The sequence below is a fragment of the Drosophila persimilis genome, unplaced genomic scaffold (genome assembly GCF_003286085.1).
Source record: "Drosophila persimilis strain 14011-0111.01,24,50 unplaced genomic scaffold, DperRS2 tig00000000-arrow-pilon, whole genome shotgun sequence".
Taxonomy (NCBI): domain Eukaryota; kingdom Metazoa; phylum Arthropoda; class Insecta; order Diptera; family Drosophilidae; genus Drosophila; species Drosophila persimilis.
In genome coordinates this window covers 3,233,534-3,254,400 of record NW_020825288.1, presented here as the reverse complement: position 1 = coordinate 3,254,400, position 20,867 = coordinate 3,233,534, and the positions used below count along the sequence as shown (strand labels likewise).

Below are 20,867 nucleotides of genomic sequence, written 5' to 3'. Positions count from 1 at the left end.
CTCCAACTCGAGGCTGCTGCTGGAAAAACGTGAGTGGATCGCAGTCCTCGTAGCCATAAATTTGGTTAAAAAATAAAAGTACACATAACCAAAGACCAAAGACAACAATGGCCGAGCCAGCAATCATGACAACCGACGAGGCATCGATGCCACGATGCAACGACGGTCGAGTGAATTGGATAATTGTGCATAATTTTAATGGATCGAATGCCAGTTTGCCTGACGGGGTAAACGGGGTATATCTTACTTGATTTTCCTCTTAAAATCCATCTGCCTGTTAATGTGTGGCTTATTGTCGGGGGGGATAGCTTAATGCTGTTGATGTTGCTGTTGTTGCTGCCACATCTGTGGCTTGACTCCTGCTCGTACAACCTTTGTGCATTATGTGGGCTTGCATTGACATGGCAGAGGCATCATTAAGGAGATATAATCAATAATCTGACACATTCCAGCACAGATTTGAATGGCAATCAATTGGCATTGTCTCGGGGCGGGGCTCATCGCCCGCCTAATCTCCTCTCCTATCTCCTATCTCATGTCCTCCTGTTCTCTGTTGTCTTTCAATCACTTAATGGCCGCCTGTTTGCCTCCAGTTAACCTTGATTATACAAAGTAATTTCCAATTTAAGTTTCCCCCCCTCCCCCCTTCCCACTGTTGATGCCATCAAAATGCTAATGAAAGTGTTTTCCACATTATATTGCAGTTCGATTTGCGTACAATTGAAGTACTACTCGTACATATTTTGCGGAGCTGGAGACTGGAGGCCGGCGACTGGTGGCTCGAGAGCTGTTTGGCTGTGGTTTGAGCTGCGGTAAGTTCTTGTTTGTTGCTTGATTTGTTACGCCTGCTATTGCCAAAGATATGCAGATACAGCTACAGCTACAGTCACGCACACACGTCAGGGCTGCCTGGCTGCCTGTCAGTCTGTCACTCAGTCAGTCAGCAGGGTTCCTCAGGCCTGACGCTGCGTGGGATTAGATCTCCTTGCCCGCTTCCTGTATCCGAGAATAAACCTCACAGCAGGCTCGGCGTCCAGTTTGGGGGGGCATGTCATCGGCATGCAAATTTTCCTGCTTCCCCCTGCCGCCCCCTGCTGCCCCCTGCTGGCATTTGCATTTGCAACGCCTGCCATTAAATGCGTGGGCGAAGTGGTTGGTGTGGGTGGAGAAATGCGTCATTGCAAAGTGTTGCGTGTTGCATTTTAAATGAATATTTTATGGCAACTTTCGCCCCAACACCCACACCCACACCCACACACACACCCCACCATCCACCCCCATCTCGAACCCCTCAAAAGAACGCCTTAAATTATGCAATGCAATTGCAGGCCCAATGCGTGCTGCATTTTAATGGTGCAACAGTCGTGTCGGGATCCTTTTCATGGCCCATATGCAATGAAACACATTTTTAAATATTTATAGACCCACAGCCACAGCGACGGCCACACACACACACACACACACACCCCCGTCTAGACGATAAGCCGCAAAGTACCTCAAAGTCACACACTCCCCGGTTGGACCGTGCCCAAAAGATAGACAGCCAACAGGCAAATGCACTTTTCCAACCGATTGGAAAATGTGTCAAGTGTAAGTCAGGACGCGCCTTTGGATACAGATGGATAGATGGATGCAAAGATAGATATAGGGATAGGTGCACAAACAGATGGCTGGAAGGAGAGAGTGAGAGACTTAGCTGCATGCCAGACATTCATCTCAATTTATCGTGCTTAGGTGCAGGCATACATATATCCCGGCCAGAATCGAAGTGTCGTCTCCGTATATCAAAGTCTGCCTCCAGGACACACACAGGGGTGTAGTATTGTTGTTGCTCCATCCTGCGGGATTACTTACTCTCACTCTTTCATTGTCTGTGTGTGTGTGTGTGCTGCAGCTGTCATTTCTGCCCCTATCCATATACCCATTCCCATTCCCATCCTCCACCCCTGGCCATGGCCGTTTCCGTTTCCTGCTACCCTTAACATTCCTGATGCGTTTCAACCCATTCGTTCCTCTTTGGCAAACAAGTAATTTCACTTGACATGCAATTTTTTTGCGAGATGTGCTTGCTCCCCCTCTGTCCCTCTCCCTCTCCACACCATCTTTTCCCTGTCGCTCTCCGAGAATCTCTCCCGCTCTCGCTCTCAAACGAAACAGATGTAACTCCGTATCAGATAGGGAATCACCGCCTTTTGCTCTGGCTTTCGTTCCCTTTTTCCCTTATTTTTGGATTGTTTGTTTGTGTGGGTGTCTGTGTGTGTGTGTGTGTCTGCCCTTCAACCCCTTTTGATTATTTTTGAGGGAAAAACCACAAACACAGCGATGAAAACTCGGGTAAAAGCTGAAGGAAAAAATTGAAAGTATTCGCATCTTTCGGCAGTGCTTGCATGCAACTGAAAAATGTCAATGCCAAGAAGCGATAGAGATAGATAGAGATAGAGAAAGAAAGAGAGCAGGAGATAAATGTTTGCCGAGAGAGGGATCTCACACACATGGAACATCAGGGATTGCATGGATTTTCTCCATTGCTCTTCCGTTTCCATTTCCGTTTCCCTTTTTTATTTTTTTTGGTGCACTTTTCATTAAAGCGCTGGCGCCTTCCCGTTTAAAGATATTCTGCAGATACACCCGCATAAGCGTCCTCAAAGATACATATTTTAACATTTTCATATCAATTTTTGGTGACTTTTGTGATATTATTTGCTTGTCTTGTGTCTGGCAGTGTAAACATCAAAATATGTAGCTTTATAGCCACCCGTAACCTCTCACCTCTCACCTCTCACCTTCCATTGACACTCTGTCGCTTAGCATAGATACATAGACATTTCCACGCATTTCCATCTCCGACTGTGTTGTTGGCATTTGACAAACATTGAAATGCGAGTATCTGTGCTTCGGAAAATTGCAGCATATTTCCGTACACAGGTTTTGTGTGCACTGAGCGAAAAAAGCTGAATCTAGAGAGCGGATATCGAAAATAAATATTACAATCTAAATGGTTAAAGCTTTTTTTGGACTAGAATTTTAAGTTTTAAGGTCGGAAATACTGAAAATCTAAGACCTAGTGATACTGAGTTTTATTTTTGGGCAGTGTGTGGCATTCGCTTTTATCTGGTGGAGAGAACCTCAAGCCGATAGAGAGCTTTCGTTTCGTTCATCTTTTGCTTCAGTTTTTGTTTCTTTTTTTTCGGGAGGAGGACTGTTGTGTGGCCTTGCTGTGCCCCACGACGACCCCGATTGGCAGAGACCGAATGCTTCAGCAGCACTTAAGCGCCTCACACATGCTGTCCATTTCTCTTTGGATTTTCCTTGCGCCTTTTCCTGCTTGGAATTCCCGCCGTTGAACCCCGTTTGCTGTGTTGTGTGCTTTTCCGAATTATCCGCTTATGCTAATCTGTCTAACGTTTCAAATTTTCATGCATTTACCGTACCCCTCTCTCCCTCTCTCTCTCTCCCTCTGTGTCCATTCACGTCTCTTCCAATCTGTGGCACTCTTTTGTGTGGCTCTCTTTCACACACACACATGAACAGACTGATCCAGCTTTAAGAAATTTCGCCGAAGAAAAGAAAAGTGGAAGAGAAAAGCTCTCCATCGGCATTCAGCAAGCGGGCAAGCAACCAGCCATCCGACCATCTCATCCACTTGATGACCCTCCCTGCTCGACCAGGCCGGGAAGCAGCAGCAGCTCTAGCTCTCTAGCCTCCTGTCTAGTTGGCTCTCTCGTGTCCATCCCATCCAGCTCGGGCACTTCCTTCAATGTCACTCGCCTCGAGGATGAGTGTAAGTAGCACTCCAGAATGGTTTTCATCCGATTATGAAAGGGCCATTGTCAATCTCCTTTCTCGCTCTGTGGATCCTGGATATAGCTCTGAGCCATGCACTTCGTTTCGTTTCGTTTCGTTTCGTTGGCTTAAATTATTGTTGGTTTTAGCATTAAGATAACAACTGTTTGGTTCCATATCGTTGCGCCTTCTACTAACCCGAAAAAAAAGCCAGAAGTTCGTTTTATGCATTCCTTGAGCATGATTTTTCTTGGGCCTAAAAAACCGATTCGTTGTCCCCCGTTTGCCCCACTTGCTCGTACTCGTCCACGCACTCGTACAATTATCTGAATAAATCTGTAGGTGAAGACAAGTGGCAGCGAAGTCGATGTCGGCCAGCGCCAGGCCAGCATACGGAACCTCTTCGCCCCGTCGGCGGCACAGTTGGCCCGGCGGAAGGAGCAGCGCCAGCGGAGTCAGAGCAGCGTGTCCCTCCAGAGAGCCAGCCTGGAGAAGGACTCACTGCGCGGAGTATCCACCGGGCAGCTGGCCAGCAAAACCAATGGGAATGTCAGCAGCCTCGACGGCGGCTATGGGATCGACCATGAAGGCTACAATGATTGCCAGAGCGGGGCTGGGAGGCGCAGCGGCTCGGTCGCCTTGGGCATAAATCAATTGGCAATGACTGCGAATCAATCAGCAGTGAAACAATGCAATGGCGTCAGCGTCCATGGCCAGGACAATGCCGGCCCTGACGAGCTGCCGGGAGCTGCTGGCATCTCTATTCCGGGGAGGGCCAACAATGGCTGGCATCAGAGCGCATTTGAATTGGCAATGAAGCAGACGCCGGCAGCTCCTGCCCTTTGGTCCCCATACCAGTCCCAGTCGCAGTACCAGTCCCAGTACCAGTCCCACGGAGGTGGACACAAAAACTGGAAGTCAACGAGCCAGCTGGAAAATTTTATTAACAACGAGCAGGAGCAAAGGGAGCCGCAACAGGACATTTCTGTTGACTTTGGTAATGAAATGACCTGGGGCAAATCTGCTGAGAAATCGCTGGCATTGAATCACCTGAGAACAGCGCGGCAGAACCCCGAGCAGCACGGAAGATGCTCGACTGTTGCCCCAGCCTCCCTTTCTGCTTATGCTCCCCAAGACGATGATGATGATGATAAGCTGCTGCAACAGCAACAGTGGCAGCCACCGAGAGACCAGTGGGAGCAGCGCGAAAGTTTGCACAGCCAAAGGTAAATTGACAAAAGGGCCAGGGCACAAGGCAAAAGCAAAAGCAAAAGCCAGAAAAGCAGCAGCAACAGCGCCAGCAAGGGCTCCCTACTAACCAAAACTGCATTTAGCCTGGCTTTCTTCTGTGTCCTCCACTCCCACCGCCCGCCGCCCCCTGGCACCCAATTTGCTTAAGTTTTGCGCTTCGTTTGTCACACGGGGGGAGGGGGGGAGGGAGGGAACGCGCAAATGGAATGGAATCCGCATCAGATTGGATGCCGACTCCGATGCCGATGCCGATGCCGCCATGTAAATGAACCAAATATGTAAGCCAAACTAACCTTGAGACTCCCTGGCTAGGGCTGCCCCGACTGCCACTGCCACTGCAACAGTTTGCCAATCATTTGCATATCGAATTGCAGCTGGATTGATTGCTTGGTCGATTGGGGGTCGATAAGGCGAAGCCATGTGACAGAGGAGGGTGTTGCCGGTGCCAGTGCTCTTCTAATTTGTTGTATGCTCTGGCAGAGAGTACAGCGATTCGATAGAGACCCCACAAAGTATTTGTTCTTGGACACTCGAGGGGAGATTAGACTCTTCCCTTTAGCTGCAGTCGAGATAATCCTAGGGTATCCATAGATTCGATCTATGTGTTTGGCACTTCTTTATCGCCTTTCTGCTGTCAACTCAAGTGCAAACCGCTCTAATAGTGTTACCAGGACATGGCAACAGCTGGCGTAACCGATCAATAAGTCGAGTCTTTTGCCGGCGATGGACAGCCACATTCTCGGACTGCATCGATGCGTGGCCCCAAGAAAAAGCGAAACCAGTAGCAGGGTCGCCGCCGAGTGCCACGAGAGGGGGGGAAATGCATTAAGCGTGTCATTTCCAGATGTTGCACAATCACTGATTTGATTTGAATGGATCCAAGCCGAGCAGCAGTCGAGTTACATTGCATTTCGTTGCGTTGGAAGCGGGTTACGCAGTTGCATTTACAATTGGGAACACACACACAATTAGGGTGGAGGAAAGTCGAGGAAATCCCAAAACCCAATCAAGCATAGCATATCAATGTGGGGGGAGAAAGGGGACTCGGGGAACCGGCGATACGGAGCTCTGTCTCCCATTCAAGTGCTGGACAATATACTCGTACTGTACGCTACTTTTCCAATGCTCAGTTCATTGACTTTCGAGAGGGCTAATTGAGCGGGAGAAAGGTAGCGGAAAGGCATTTGTCAACTTTGATTGAAAGTGAATTCGATTTGTGGCAACAGTTTCCAGATAGCCCGCGATATTTGATATGCTCCACTTGAGATGTGTTTTACGGAAGGGAGTCGTATTTCCGGAAGTGGATAGAAGTGTTTCAGAATGTTTCAATAAAGTCTAATTGGTATTTGCATTGCTGAAATACTGTGGAAGTGTCCTTGATGGTTCCCTATGGCCCTCTCCTTGATAGATCTCCATGTGGGCGGAAATCAATTTGCCTGAATTCCTTAATTTAATTAATGATATGGAAAACTTTTTATAGAAATTCCCTTCCATTTTTTCACACTCTTTCGTTCTGCGCTGCCATTACGTTGCACTCTTTTGCCCTTCAGCTGATTTAAGTACATCTCTTTCTTTCTTTCTTTTGTGTTTTTTTCCCGCTGTATGTCTGATTAATAAAAACAAAGCGCAAATGGGAAAGGAAATTGCTGTCACTCAGTGTAGCGATGTGGCTGTTGTCTCTGCCGCTGCTGCTGCTGCTGTCAGCAATTGCATTAAAACGATGCCATTGCTGTTCGTATCTGTTGCTGGGGCTTCTGCTTTGCTTGTGCCCTCCTCGCACTTGACTTCCAGTACGAGACAGGCGACAGTGTGGCATTTAAACACCCCACCCCGCACCGCACCGCATCGCCCCCTACCGCACCGCTTGAGTTTAATTTAATGCAACGCAGCAATTTTATCAGGCGAGGCGGCAGAAACAACAGCAACATCGAATGTGCGACGACAGCAATTGCTGCTGCTGCTGCCAGCTCTTATCACCTTATATGGGGACAGAGACCTGTGTTACGCTACTCTCCTCCTCCTTCGCGCACGGATTACGTATTCGACTGGCTATTGATGTTGGCAACACTCTCCGGCCGGCGGCCTGCTGCCGGGCATCGCCGCATACAGGTCTGTGCAACCCTTTTCTGACAGGCCTCATAGCCAGCCCATGGCTAGACCCAAGAACAGATCCAGTCGTTTTGCTGTCTGGCTGTCAAATCATCTCGTCATGGATATGATTCTACCAATTCGAGGGGGCCCGGGGCTTTCGGGGGGACCTGCATAGAAAATTGGCATGATATGTGATTTGATTGACGTGACTGCTTCTCAGACATTTTCAGCTGCCTTTTGTTTGCCAATTTATTGCCGCCTGCCCCTCAGTACGAGTACGAGTACGAGTATCTATCTATCTACTCGTATCTGTCTGATAACTCTGCCTGTGTGTGTGTCTGTCTCTGCCTGCCTGCTCTAATCAGCAATTTTGCATACAAAACTGCAGAATCTGACATTTAATTTTGTGGAGCAAGTGCAAGTTTTAACCATGTGCCACGTTGGCATAAAGCAGGCCCAGACCCGGTCCCAGACCCGGACCCAGCCCCTCCCCCTCCCCCTCAATCGATTGTGCAAGTGTATATGCCTGTCAATCAAAGGGGGCTTTCAGAATATCTCTTTGAACGAGAGAGACAGAGACAGAAGCGCAACGCTAGTGACCAACGAATTTGTTGGTCGTCAGGCAGCTTAAATAACCAATGTTGACTCCTCTGCAAGTGTGTTTGTGTGTGCCACAAGCTTCGTTAACTCTGCCACCGGCTCTAAACAGAAAACGGCCACTTTGCATGGCCTGGTCCTCTCGGTCCTGTGGCAACAGGACGCGGCCAGCCCCATCCTGTTATAGTTACAATTCAAAATTTCGACTAGCCGGGAGCGGGCAAGGAAACGGGGTCGGGGCAGGGAACTGGAACTGGAACTGGGAACGAGTCGAGTAGCATGAAAAATATGCTCGTGCAACGTGCAACGTTCACCATTCAGCAGTTGTAGGCAGCAAAAAGCATGAACAATAAAAATGGAGACAATAAAATAGAACTACAGCCGGCAACATGATGGCAGCCCCAACAGCAACAGCAACAGCAGCAACAGCAGCAACAGCAGCAGCTGCAGTGGCAAACGATAACAGTAGCTAGAAAAAAATGGCTGCTGTCGCATTTCCGGTGGCAGTCAACATAGCGGATGCCATGACGCCGCTGCCGTCGTCGTTGACGCCGCTTTATGAATAACCAGACGCAAAAAATACGAACTGCAGAATGTCCGTCCGAACGGTTCATATTTTTCATGTTTTTTATGGTTAGACAGAGAGGTGGAGAGAGCGGGAGGGGGGCAGCAGAGAAAGAGAAAGTGGAGTAACATTCTCATAAAGTTGTAAACATTTGAATTGGCCTCATAGATATTTTACTCCTCTATGGAAAAGGATTTGCAAATGTTTTTGCTGTGATTTCATAGTTATAGATCGACGATATAGACCCCAATTCCTGGCCACCCATCGAGTTAACGGGTATCTGCAGGGTATATGGGTATCTCCATTAAATTTGAACTTCTTTTCGCTCTGATTTCTTTTTGTTTATTCAGTGCTCCGCCCAGCACTAACTCCCCCTTGCAGCACTCCTGGCCTTTCCATTGGGTTTTCTAATGATAATTTTTGTTGTTGCTCTCTTTGCAGCCTTCGCACAGCGACAGCGACAGCGCAGTCCACACCGCTAGCAGAGCGATTGCAGCGATTCCGATATCGACAGCAATTGCAACTGCAACAACAGCAGGCAGAGGCAGAGGAGCAACCGGAGGTGCAAGAGTCGGAATATTGGAACAACTACACTGACATCGAAACAGTCTACGATAGCCCCCGCCCCCGTCCCAGCACCCATGGCAGCCCACTCTTTGGCCAGTTATCAGCTGAACAAATAAGCGTAACCAATTTGCATAAGCATAACAAGGGCGAAGCCAATAGCTGGGGAACCGCTGCTGAGACTTCCGCTTCAGTTGATGCCCTCGGCCGCCGATACTCGCACGACGACACCCTAGAGCCGTCCGAGCCACAAGAGCGATTGCGATTGCGAGCTCTTGACCAGAAGTTACAGCCCCACGAGCTAGAGCCAGATTCAGAGCAGGAGGAGGTACCGCCCCGACGACGTGTGATTATCAGGCGGCGCCTGGTGCGCACACCTCGCACCGCAGACGCCTCCGGCAGAGAGGCACCACCCGCGGCAGTACCGGCCGCAGCTCCAGGATTAGGTTCTGGCAAAAGCCTGGGCTGGTTGTCGAGGCTACGTAATAGTTTCGGGGCCAGCGATTGGAGCAGTCAAAAGGCTGCCACAGCAACAGTCAGCAAAGAAACCATCGGTGGCAGCAACAGCTGCCTCACAAATCCCATCATGGCCGTCCTGCGTACTATGAAGCTGAAGGAGCGGCTTTTCATCAGCCTGGGGGCCACACTGGTCCTGCTCACCCTCCTCCTCATCGTCGATGTGCAGATGGACTTTGGTGTGGCCAATCGGCACTTGCTGCAGCAGCAGCACCAGAGCCAGCACCAGAAGATCCGCTTCGGCAATGGCAATGATTACGATGCCACCGCAGCGGGAGCCGGCGGAATGCTGCACGAGTTCAAGCGCAAATTCCTGCAGAAAAGGTGAGTGCAAAAACCATTAACAGACCATCCCCCGACCCCCTCTCTCCCTGGAAACTAGTCCGTGGGGAGAGCAGTTTCTAGCGGGAAAGTCAGTTTAAAGAATGAACATTTAACAATTCAAGTTTATGGACTAGAATCAATCTATTACATAGTGAGTCATCGCAATAATCGGAACTTATCGATAGTCAAATCGAATGTTAAAGTACAGTCGAACAGTCGAATGGAAATGAAGAAACCCTGCTAGTTTTCGATGAAGACTTAGCCAGTTAATCGACTTATCGTTGTTATCGTGAACTTTGAACGCAAACGGGAAAACGGAAAGCGGGCACACGGGAAACGGGAAACCCCTGAAGTGCCAAGATTTATTGCTGCTCGCGCGCCCCACGCTATCCGCTGCCCCGTCCCGTCTTTGCCCATTCGAGGGGATTAAAAATTATGCACAAATCGCGAATGGGGTCGGCGGTCGGCGGTCGGCGGTCGGGGGCCATTGACTTCGGCAAACATTCCCTCTAGCCGTAGCCCAACCTCTACGCCGACTCCTCCTGTTTTCTGCCACACGGCAGGGAATGGAATGGAACACGGCACTGTACATAATTCAATTTAGCAGAAATGCAACAAAAGTTGCAATAAAACTTGGCTTGGCCTGGCATTAAAACGTAATTTGCTGCAAAACATAAACCCAAGGGGTAGACCATGCTGATGGTAAGGTACCTTCTTGGAAACTACAACAAGGTAGGGTGGGAGGGGCAGGGGCAGGGGAAGGAGGCGAAGGAGTTAGACAAGCTGCAGGAGCCACCCGTGGCCCGCCACCTTAATGCCTTTCTATAGAATATATATACAAAGCGGCGACCGGGCCAAGTCGGTTTCATTTTACACACCTTATTCTTTCTTTTTGTTGCCCCGTCTTTCCGTCTTTCCGCCTCTCCGTTGCGTGCGGGGGTGGTAATGAGGAGGAGGTTGCTGCGGCGCCATTTTGCTGCGGCCAGCGGAAGTCAAGTAATAAAACATCAAAATGACGCAGCAAGGCGCAAGGGAAACTGTTAAGACCTTCCGTTTGGTCCCTCACCGGTCCAGGCCTCCAGGTGCAACAAACGATCCCGAACCCCATACCCCACCCTGTATATACCCTATACTCGTACCGTTCTGTGGAGTCCCGGGACTCGACCTGACAGCGCGGCGCAGGGAACGTAAAACGCCAATGTTTAGCCAGTAAATATTTAATTAATTCATAAGTCGTTCGCCTGCCTGCCCATATTTGCCGAGCTTCGTGTCTCGGAGATTCCTCTGCCAGCTCCTACCAGCTGCTGGGATCCCTGCCTGATTCTGATTCCGTGTCCTGGGGGCTACGGCTCCCTCCAGCCCCCAGGTCTTGGGGCCCTGTTGCTGTTGCTGCCGCTATCTACTTATGCGCCAAGGCAAATGCAAAATTATGATGCCTCCATGCACTGAGTCGTGCAACGTGGCTGTGAAGCGTAATAAATTCTATTTAAGCATCAAATGTTTCGTCGTCAGAGGTGGCTCCGTCTCCACCTCCGCCCCCTACCCGTCTGATACCCCTCTTTCGTCTGCCAGCCTCATAATTTTTTAATTATTTCATTAAAAAACGGAAAACCGTAGCATCATCTTGGCAATGGCTTGAATATTTCTCGCTGTCTTTTAATGGAACAAGGGAAATTTATATTCACTGATGATTACATTTTTGGGGGGCGATCAATGGGAGTTGCTGTAACGAGGCAATAAATTTTATAGTTTCTTTCTTAATAATAATAATAATAGTATTAGCATTAAGCGATTGCAATTATAAAGAAATGCAAGACCCTTTGTCATACCTTATTAAAGTCGAAACGTTTGTTGAGGTCTCCCAAAAGGGAAGACGCCTCTCCATATCCTTACGGCAGGTGGCAGGTGGCAGGTGTGGGTTCCCTGGGCGTAATCCTCTTACAGTCTCCGTTTACAGTGTATGGTTTACTGTTTTGTCTCAGACATTCATTGGTCCCATCGTGGCTGTACTATTATTTGTGCGTTACTGCTCCAAGGCAGTCCATTAGATCTTAATTTGCTCCTTGTTGAAGCATCAATATCCCCCCCACCCCTGGACTTGCATAAACTTTGAACTGCATTTGATCCCGCTGTTGTCAATCGCAGCTGCTGTATATCGTGGGTATGCCGCCCTGCTCTTCGTGGCTGCTACTGTTGGCTGTTACTGTTGACTGTTTAATTAACCGCATCACAGGGGCAGCTTATGTGGGCAGCGTTACGCACATCATGTGACAGTTTAATGAGCAAAGTTTCGCCAGAGTGTAATTAAGTGCACGCCACCATCGATCGCGGCGTGCAGCCGCCGCCGCCGCCGTCGCCCCTTCCCCAAAACGGAGGACAAAACAAGGGCCGACCCTTGTACTCGTAATGTGATTGCTTTTGCCAGGGGCTGGCCGTGTGGCAGGCGCAGCGCGTTGCTGGTGGTGGCATGAGGAATCAATTTTGTATGGGAGCGGAAGGAAGGAAGGCTGCGGCTTCATAAGTGTGTACACAAAGGGAGATTTTAATACTTATTAGCACGTAAAGTGGCATTATGCGGTTTTCAATGAAATGCGTGAAATCTGCACAAACTCGTTACGGGGGAAAATTCAAAGTGAAAGCCGGCTTTCCCGGATGATATCGTCTAATTCGCTGGGGAATTCGTTTAAAGCAGCATCGTGTCAGTCTTTGGCTCAGACTTTGGCTGGCAAAATGTTAATTGAAAAAGTTTTGCATCCATCGGATGCCTCGCACACACACACACGCACACATGTGCACACACCTGTCGAGGTGACGGATAAGACATGCGGCAGGTGGAGACGGAGGAGCTCAGGGGGAAGACTTTGTGCAACAATTAAAAATTGAAAACGGCACTTTGCCGAAATGGAAAGTACTCATCTTTTCGGGCACAGATTTTCTGTGTGGCAGAAGCCGTTCCAGTCTGTCTAATGATGTGCATTTTGGGGCATGTGAAGAGGTCGGCGCTTGCCAGCAGAATCTGACATTCATTTTAATGGTCACACAAGTGCCACATAATTTCATATTCGCCACCCCGCTCTGGCCCCATCCAGGCCTAACGAGCGGTGGTTAAAGCCAAGAGTCAAGGCTGCCAACAAATTCTCGAAAACTTTAATTCATTTCTCGAGCACTCTTTTTGTCTGAAGAAGGCGCCGCCGACTAAACTGCAGATGATTACCAAAGCCGAGTGTGCCACACACAGTGGGGCAAAGCAAATAGAACCTGTGGCACGAGCCGAGGTGGACTCCAAGGAAAGGCGTCCCCCATGGCTGGGGGCACTTCCTTCTAATGGAATTATCTAACAAATGTCGAACTTCCTTCCACTGTGCCGCTAGCTGGGACCCTGCCCTACATGTACTTGGGGGCGGGATGTTGCAGGGCCAGACATTGAAGTGCCTGCAATTTCAGTTTATTGCAGTCAAGCTTGCTCGTGTATCTGTGTGAAGCTATCTGTGTGTGTGTGTGTGTGTGTGGGAGTGTTCTTCTTAGATAAATGCAACTAAAAGTCGGGGCTGACAAAGTTTCAACTTACCTGCAAGTGCGTGTCTTTAGTTGCTTAGCCAGGGGCCACTTACGTAGCTGCCTCTTGCTTGCTGCCACTTAAAGCTTGCCTCAGCCTCAGCCTCCACCTCAGATCCTGCCACTTGGCAGTTGCAATTAGCAACAAGAGCCCGAAGACCATTGTCGAGTGTGCCTTAGCATCAGCCTCCCCCCCCCCCCCCCCCCCCCGCCCGAACCTAATTATGCTACTTTTTTAAACCGACCTTTAACAATCTTTCTCTCTCTTTCTCTCCCTCTTGACAGCAACTCATCTGGCTCCAAGGAGGCATCCACTCAGGCTGCGGCTGCCAGTCAGAGCGGAGGCGTAACCAGTGGCCAAGATGCGGCTGCAGCGGCGGGGTCTGGAGGCGCTGCCGGACCCGGCACTGGAACCATGCACTCCACCCGCAAGCCGACGCCGCACGATCGGTATGTGGATCTGCAGAAGCTGCTGCTCACCGACGAGTACTACCATGTCATAGTGGACAATGCGCCGGATGTGTCCGTGGATAATCCCACGCTGTCCGAGATGCTGCATCGCACAGCCAGGTGAGTGAGCGGGACTACGACGGAGAAGGACTGTGGAGAAAGACGACGGAGAAAATTCAATTTCCTCTAAGCGGAAGGACATAATGTTGGCCCGAGTCCTTGGGCCACTTTAGCAGGCACCGGGCGCACGTGGTAATTGATAGAGGGAGTGCCAACTGAAAGCGGGTTGAGTGTGCAACCAGCAGTTGCGGCACTTTTGGGGCTTTAACGGAATTGAAATGATTTTCATTGAAATTTACGCTCCATTTACGTGACACATTTACGCTTTAGACATTTGCTCTGCGCTCTACGACTGTGCGTCTTCATCCTCGAGCCCATTCTCGTTCCCTAGAACCCATTTCTCCATATCTATATGTCTCTATCTGTTTCGGGTAAGTGTTGCCTGATTGTTGTTGCCCGGGGCAATAGGATTTTCGGGGGAGGGGGGATGGAGGCTGCTGGAGGAGATGCCGCTCACCGATAACGCTGATGAGAGTTTGCCTTGTCTCAACATGGCGTATGCGTAATTTGGCAGGGAAGTACAATCAAATAAAACTGCAATAAAGAAATCAATGTGGATGTGCAGCCCCACCGCCGCACCGCCCCACCGTACCTTCAACACACACTTGAGGCAGCAATGAAATTTATTTCGTCGAGCTGTCATTTGATTTTCCTCCTCCCCCCGTCGGCGGGTAATCAGCTTAGTTTCCTCCTTCTTACATCTTCCATCTTTCCGTTTCGGTTTCGGTACTCGTTACGTTTTACGCTTTTCTTCGGGTAGAGGTTACTCCTTATTTTCCATTTTTCCTATTCCCCCCCCGTCACCCAATCAACAGACAGACACTCGAAGAAGCAATGTTGAAGCTTCTGTTCGCTCGAAATCGTTTTTGGCAGTTTTTATCAAAATTGAATACGTAGCGTATGAGTAATTTCATTTGCTTCACTAGTTGGCTAAAGTTGCACAAAAAAGAGAAAGGGGAAAAGCGAGGAGACAAGCGACAAGAGAAAAGCCAGGGGGTGGAAAATCGAAAAAGGGGAAAATGCAAAGTGGCAAAAACTTGTCAAACTGAACAGTTTGTTGCTGTTCTTGTTCCGCCGACTCCCGCTGCTCCTGCTGCTCCTCCACCTCCACTGACTGGTTGTTTTCGTAGGGGAGGGGAGGGGAGGGGAGGGATCTCCCCGCTGTCGTCTGGGTTGCCAAGCGCTCGCCGGCTAAGTGGGGGCGTCGGCATTAGCATAAAATGCTTGATTTTCTAATTTATAGCACATCACCGAAAACCAAGCCAGAAAGTTTGCTACACTTTTTTTTTGTGTTTGTGTGTTTGGTCTTCCTCACGTAGCTCGAATGCAAATTTCATTAACAAGCGAAATTGCTTCCAGTAAATGTTCGTGGGTACAAAAAAAGGACAAACTAAAGGATAACTTGTGGACACTTGGGGACTTTTAGATGCTCTTTCAAGGAGAGATAAGGTTGAAGACGAAGGTACACTAATTTGGTAGATTCTATGATATTTTGGAAAACCCAAAAGTTTAGCTAACAAACGGATTCTTTTCTTTACGTTCAGGTGCGACTTTTGTGAAGAGAAAGAGAGAGAGAGAGAGAGAGAGGCATATCTGGCTGAGACTGCTGTCCTGTCGCCTGTCGCTCGGCGCCAGAGATACTATATCTCATTAAAATACTGTCGCTCGGTGAGCAGATGCACACGGAGAAGCCCCTATATGCTTGACGTTGTCTTTTATCTAATTTCCCTCCTCCCGGAGTTGGCTTCGTGGTTCAGTCAGCACTTTTTGCTCGCACAATGCACCGCAGGTAGATCCGTCTCCATCTCCATGAGAATGCAGCCGCCTAACCGCCCAACCGAGCGACGGCGGCGGCGGTGAAAAGATGTGAAAAAATGTGACATAATGCAAATGTGCCTAAAATTACACGATGAAATATTAGCCCCGGGCTGAAGAGTCCCAGGCAGGCAGGTACACAGTGACTACAAAAGCCTGTCCAACATTAGCTGGGATATAATTACGGAAAGTTAGTGCCACTGCCATGATGCCACGGTGGCACGGTGGCACGGTGGCACGGCGCCACAGCACAGCCACTGACATTGCCACTGATTCAGCGAAAGTTGTGGCCGCCGCGTCCTTCTGCGGCTTGCGTTTAATTAGTATGACAAATTTTTAATTAGCCTGCAATTGCGACCGCGTTGAGCTGCCACAGAAGAAATCTTATTTCAGGCGAATTACGCCAGGACAAAAAGGAGAAATACAAGAAGTTTTAGCAGCTGTCGAGCAGGATCCGTCCAAATGCGAATGCGAGTCAGTTTCGGCTTGGGGAATGAGGTGGAGCTGGAGCTGGAGGTGGAGCTGGAGGAATGCGCTTAGCAATAAACGACTGTGCTCAGTGTCGACGAGTGTGTAAGACACTGAGAGCTTGCTGACATCTCAAGGATACTCCAGGAAGAGCGGCAGGAGTGTCGTGTCCCTGCGCGCACTCCTCTTGTGCTTGTTCTTGGGATCCCAGCTGCAGTCGGTTGCCTGTCATTGGTTTTAATGTTCGCGCGCTCTTGCCGCCGAAGTTTTATCCCGGCTACAATATAAGTTTAATTTCACTTTCTTGTGCCCGGCTTCAACGACTCCTCTGCCCCGTTGCCGCCCTCTCCACCTCTGCCAGCGACTCCTCTTCGCCAAACTCTCTGCCAAAGTGTCCGTTGTGTGAGCCGTGCTGCAATCGTGGTCCGTCCGTCCACCAAAGTACTGGCGTCCCTTCTTTGGTCTTCGCGGTCGCAAAATTTCACACGCACAAAGTTTTCACCCCTCCCCTCCCCTCCCCTCCCTTTCCTATTTCCCTCCGTCTCTGTCTCTGTCTATCTGTGGAGCACTTTTGTGGCTCCTGCGGCTTCGGCCTGGTCGCAGCTGCCAGGAGAGGAAACTGAGCAGGGAAAACTTTACTGACATTTTCTTATGGGAAAATAATTGCGGGTTGCGGGAGTGCGTTCGCGAGTACGCCACTGCGAGGCTTAAGCAAAGGCCAGGACATGCCGGCTGACAGCTGTTATTATAGTATCCCCCCGCCCCCGCCACTCCCACTCCCTCCCCTTCGGGGGCCCGGCCTTGGTCTACGGCTAACACCGACAACAATGGCGTAGGCGGCAGCAAGATCCAGTGAAAGCCAGTCACTCGACCAGTCATAATCCTGCGGAAGTTTCTCCCGGACTTTGGAATGTTTTACGCGGCCTGAGCCCCAAGTCCGGTGGCAATTGAAATTTAATATTGCATTAATTAATAATTTTGTATCTTGCTGGAGATATCATCAGCCTCAGATATCTTTTTAAAGTAGATCCTTTGGCTGGAAAAAACCTCCTGGAATTTACTGTATTGTGAGTTAGCATTATTTATTTTTGGCTCCATCTCCATGGCAGCATCCCACCATGAACGTTCCTATCGTCCCGTTGGATCGTCAAACCGAGCGCAATTAAGCTGATTAGTGGGCGTCATTCAAAGATGGCCGCCTGCCAAAGCGCCCGGCCTTCGGCTGACATTTAAATTTAATTTCCGCTAAACATAACTCAAAGTAAACTCTTGACGCAAGTAACCGGCAGGAACGTGCAACTGCCCCTTGCCCCAGGGGTGGCGGTGAGACGACCAATTATATGAAAATCTCTTTTTCAATTATTTTTATTTTTTTTATTTTTGCTCTGTTGTCAACGTCGTTGAGTTGTCAACGCTTTTGCATAACAAACTTTTGCGCGGATTTTAGACAAGTGGCAAAAGGGTGACGGTGAGGGGTAGGGGGGATCAGCGGAGGGGCAGAGTTGTTAGCCGCTTACGTTGCGTTGCGTTGCTGTCACTGCGGTTGTCAGCATTTCGCGTGTATGATAGAGAGAGAAAGAGAGGGACAGAGTATACGTGGGCTTGTGTGCATTTGTGTCACGTGCCACATCTCTGCCTCTCCTCCTCTCTCTTTGTCCCTTTTACTTTCGCTTGTAATGCGATTTCGGGCTTTTGTTGACTGGCGGCCGCTGCAACTGATTTACGTGACTCAATTACAAAAGCGATTTGAATTTTGGATTTCCCATCTCCTCCACTTCGTGGGCTTTCCTTGTAGCATCGACCGTCCCCCAGTGCAACAGCTTGCTGCCAAAAAACTATTGGGAAAACATTCAAGCCAAGCCGCTTCTGACCACCGGCCAAGGATTGTGCGGACAGGGTCCAGTGCTTAGTCAGTGTCCACAGCGGGAGGCTTCATCAATTACGCAGGTTCTGTTGAGGCACCACTCCTGCTCCTCCTCCTCCTCCTCTTTCCCCTGTTTTTGTGGCGAATTCTCCTTGCTGTTGCTCCTTTCTGGTGCTCCTCTGCATTTTGTTCCTGCTGCTGCTGCTGCTGCTGTTGGCCTTCCACCGCAGTTGACAAATGAAATATGAACAGGACTTTGACTTTGCCATGGCAACCTCATGAAGCATACTTTGTGGCACGACTGAAGCATGTGTTCCTGCCACTGCCACTGCCACTGCCACGATGGCACTTACTCGAACCTCGAACCCTGGAACCCGTGTCAATTCCTCGCTTTTGCGGTCGCCACAGCCTCATGACAATTGCCGCCTGGCTCTGGTGTGGCAATTAGACTGCTGCCAGAGCTGGAGCTCTTTAAAGTCCAGCTCATTGCTAGGCAAAGGATGCCAGACAGTCAGGATGCTGTCACCGTTGCCATAAAACGTTGAAATATTGAAAGTCTTTCCGTGCACAGGCAGCCAGGTTGTCGGCCAGCTAGACATTTGTTTCCTTCCGGTCGAACAAAAGGTTAGATCAAGACGCCAAAAGGAATCAGAGGCAGACAAACGTAGGCAGCATAAAAAGCGTTAAGCGTTGAGCGTTCCGCACAGACGTCCACGGGCAAATTATGACAGAGAGGAGGAGAGGAAGGAGTCCAGGAGGACAGAGCCAGCGACAGCCACAGCGACAGAGAAGGGGAAAGAATGAGTTATGTGGATGCCATCGAGAGCAGCAGAGCAGCAGAGCAGCGGAGCAGCTCCGGATATGACTTCATTATCGTGATAAACTTGGCGTACAATGGAGCAGTAGAAATCATTTCTCATTCCACAGCCATCATTCGCCATCATTTTTGGCCAAGTGCCGGGGCAGCCAGCACAGAAGTGGCAGCAGCAGCAGAAGCAGCAGAAGCTAGATTTCAGTGAAAAGTTTTGCATTTCAATTTGTCATGACTGCTGGGATAATTTGTTGTCTGCAGTGCAACAGGGAAAGCCACTGCCAAAAGTTAACACAGAGCGAAGGGAACGGAGAGCGGAGACTGGGCTTTGGTTTGAACATTTTGGAGCTTACATATTTGCAATCGGTTTTTTGTGCTCGACCAGCACAAATTGGACTGAATCGGAATCGGAATCTGGATCTGAATTGGAATCGGAATCGGAATCAGAATCTACGAGTAGTTGCTGGAAGCAAGGGCTTAAGACAAAAGCATTTGCCATGTGTGGAGCGGCACATGTCAAAAACGAGTCTAAAGCATAATCGGAGAGGAAAAGATAGTTTCTGGCAATTGCCAGGCGGAAGGCAAAGAAACGCAGGGGGCAGTGTACCAAAGATTACGGCTGATATGGGTGCTGTGCTGCCTTGGCATTTGCAAACCAAATTGTCATGACAGACAAGGCAGACAGACAGAAGGGAAAGATGGAATGAACACTTTTCCTGCTGGCCCAGCTCTCGCTCTCTCTCTCGCTCTCTCTCTCTGTGTGCATTGCTTTGACAAATCAATGTGAGAAATCTTGATATGCAGCCCAGAGCATGGCATACTTATGAGGGAACCAGACCCGACCAGACCAGCCCAGCCCAGAACAGAACAGACCAAAAACCAAATAAAACCGAATCGAGCGAACGCAAAGACGGAGAACCCAAAACCCAGTCCCTGATTGTCCCGACGGTTTCCTTTTGGGTGCCTGGGTGCCGGGGTGCCGTCAAACGACAGCTGGCTTACGGCTTCGATTCGGTGTTCGATTTTTACTTACATTTCCAACATTTTGTTTCTGCAGTGCCAATGCCAGCAATTTGGAGCGCTTCCAATTGCGCATCACGAAGAAGGAGCTGTACAGCGAACAGGACACTCTGGTGGATGCGGTGCTACGTGACATGATCAAGCTGCCAATACAGCATGTTGGTAAGACACATTCCCCTGCTACATCTATATCTACATCTATATATATATATCTTCTTATTCTGCAATTGTGGCACTCCAAAGTCATAAATACTCGTAGTCTTCAACTGGCAAAGTTTGTTGGCCTCTGGCCTGCGGGATTAGATGTCTCCTGGCTGTGGAGTGGGCCTGCTGCTTGCACATTTAACTCAATTAAGGAGGGAAGAGAGTCTGGGGCCTGGGGGGCTGCTGGATTATTGAGGTGCCGCTGCGAAACTATTTCCATTTCAAAGTTTTACCAGCGCCTTCATTAAAGTCTTAATTTATTAATAATAAACTTTTAACAGCAGCATCTCCGAGCAACAAAAAGAAAACTCATTTGCAGTTAGGGAGAGAGAGAGACAGAGACAGAGGCAACAATGACACTTTGGTGGCATAATTGTTGCAACTTTTCCTCCCTGCAAGGGTTCCTTCCGGCGCTGGCAAGCATTTATCACGCATACGTATACTCGTACGTACACAAATAACTTCTTCTAACACACACACCCAGGACATGGGCTTGGGAGCAACTTTCGAGTCATAACTCATGAGTAAAGTAGAATCTTCCCCCCACCTTCTCCAGTCCTGGTTTTCCGTTTAAATTCGAATGAAATGCGGTTTAATTTTCTCATCCCAGCCAGACCCCCCCCCCCCCCCCCCCCCCCAGAGTCCGAAATGTGGCCAATGAGCTACTCTACTGTCTGTCATTGTAATGGCCAATGCATTGCGGTTGACTTCACATGCAAAAACCGAACAGGGGGATCCTTTGTGTGCGTTTGCGTTACGTATACGTAATATTTATGTTTTTCTTTGTGAGCTCTTTCAAATGAAATTTAATTGGTAATTTAGTCGAGTGTACATTTTCGGCGATTCTGGTTTGGCAACAGTTTCAAAGC

General features: G+C 49.3%; 1 protein-coding gene across 3 annotated transcripts in view; it reads left to right on the top strand.

Moving 5' to 3' along the window:
• Window positions 1-764: 764 nt before the first annotated feature.
• LOC6595016 (extracellular serine/threonine protein CG31145) overlaps window positions 765-20,867 on the top strand; it is a 29,018-nt gene continuing 8,915 nt past the window's right edge. For 2 of the 3 annotated variants that reach the window (XM_026984320.1, XM_026984317.1), the window contains exons 1-6: window positions 765-812; window positions 3,532-3,781; window positions 4,126-5,009; window positions 8,729-9,691; window positions 13,532-13,816; window positions 19,832-19,956. In XM_026984320.1, coding sequence (XP_026840121.1) covers window positions 3,758-3,781; window positions 4,126-5,009; window positions 8,729-9,691; window positions 13,532-13,816; window positions 19,832-19,956 — 2,281 coding nt within the window. In that variant the 5' untranslated portion in view covers window positions 765-812; window positions 3,532-3,757. Of the gene's footprint in view, window positions 813-3,231; window positions 3,782-4,125; window positions 5,010-8,728; window positions 9,692-13,531; window positions 13,817-19,831; window positions 19,957-20,867 lie in introns of those variants that run through there. The other variant, XM_026984319.1, reaches the window with a different exon arrangement.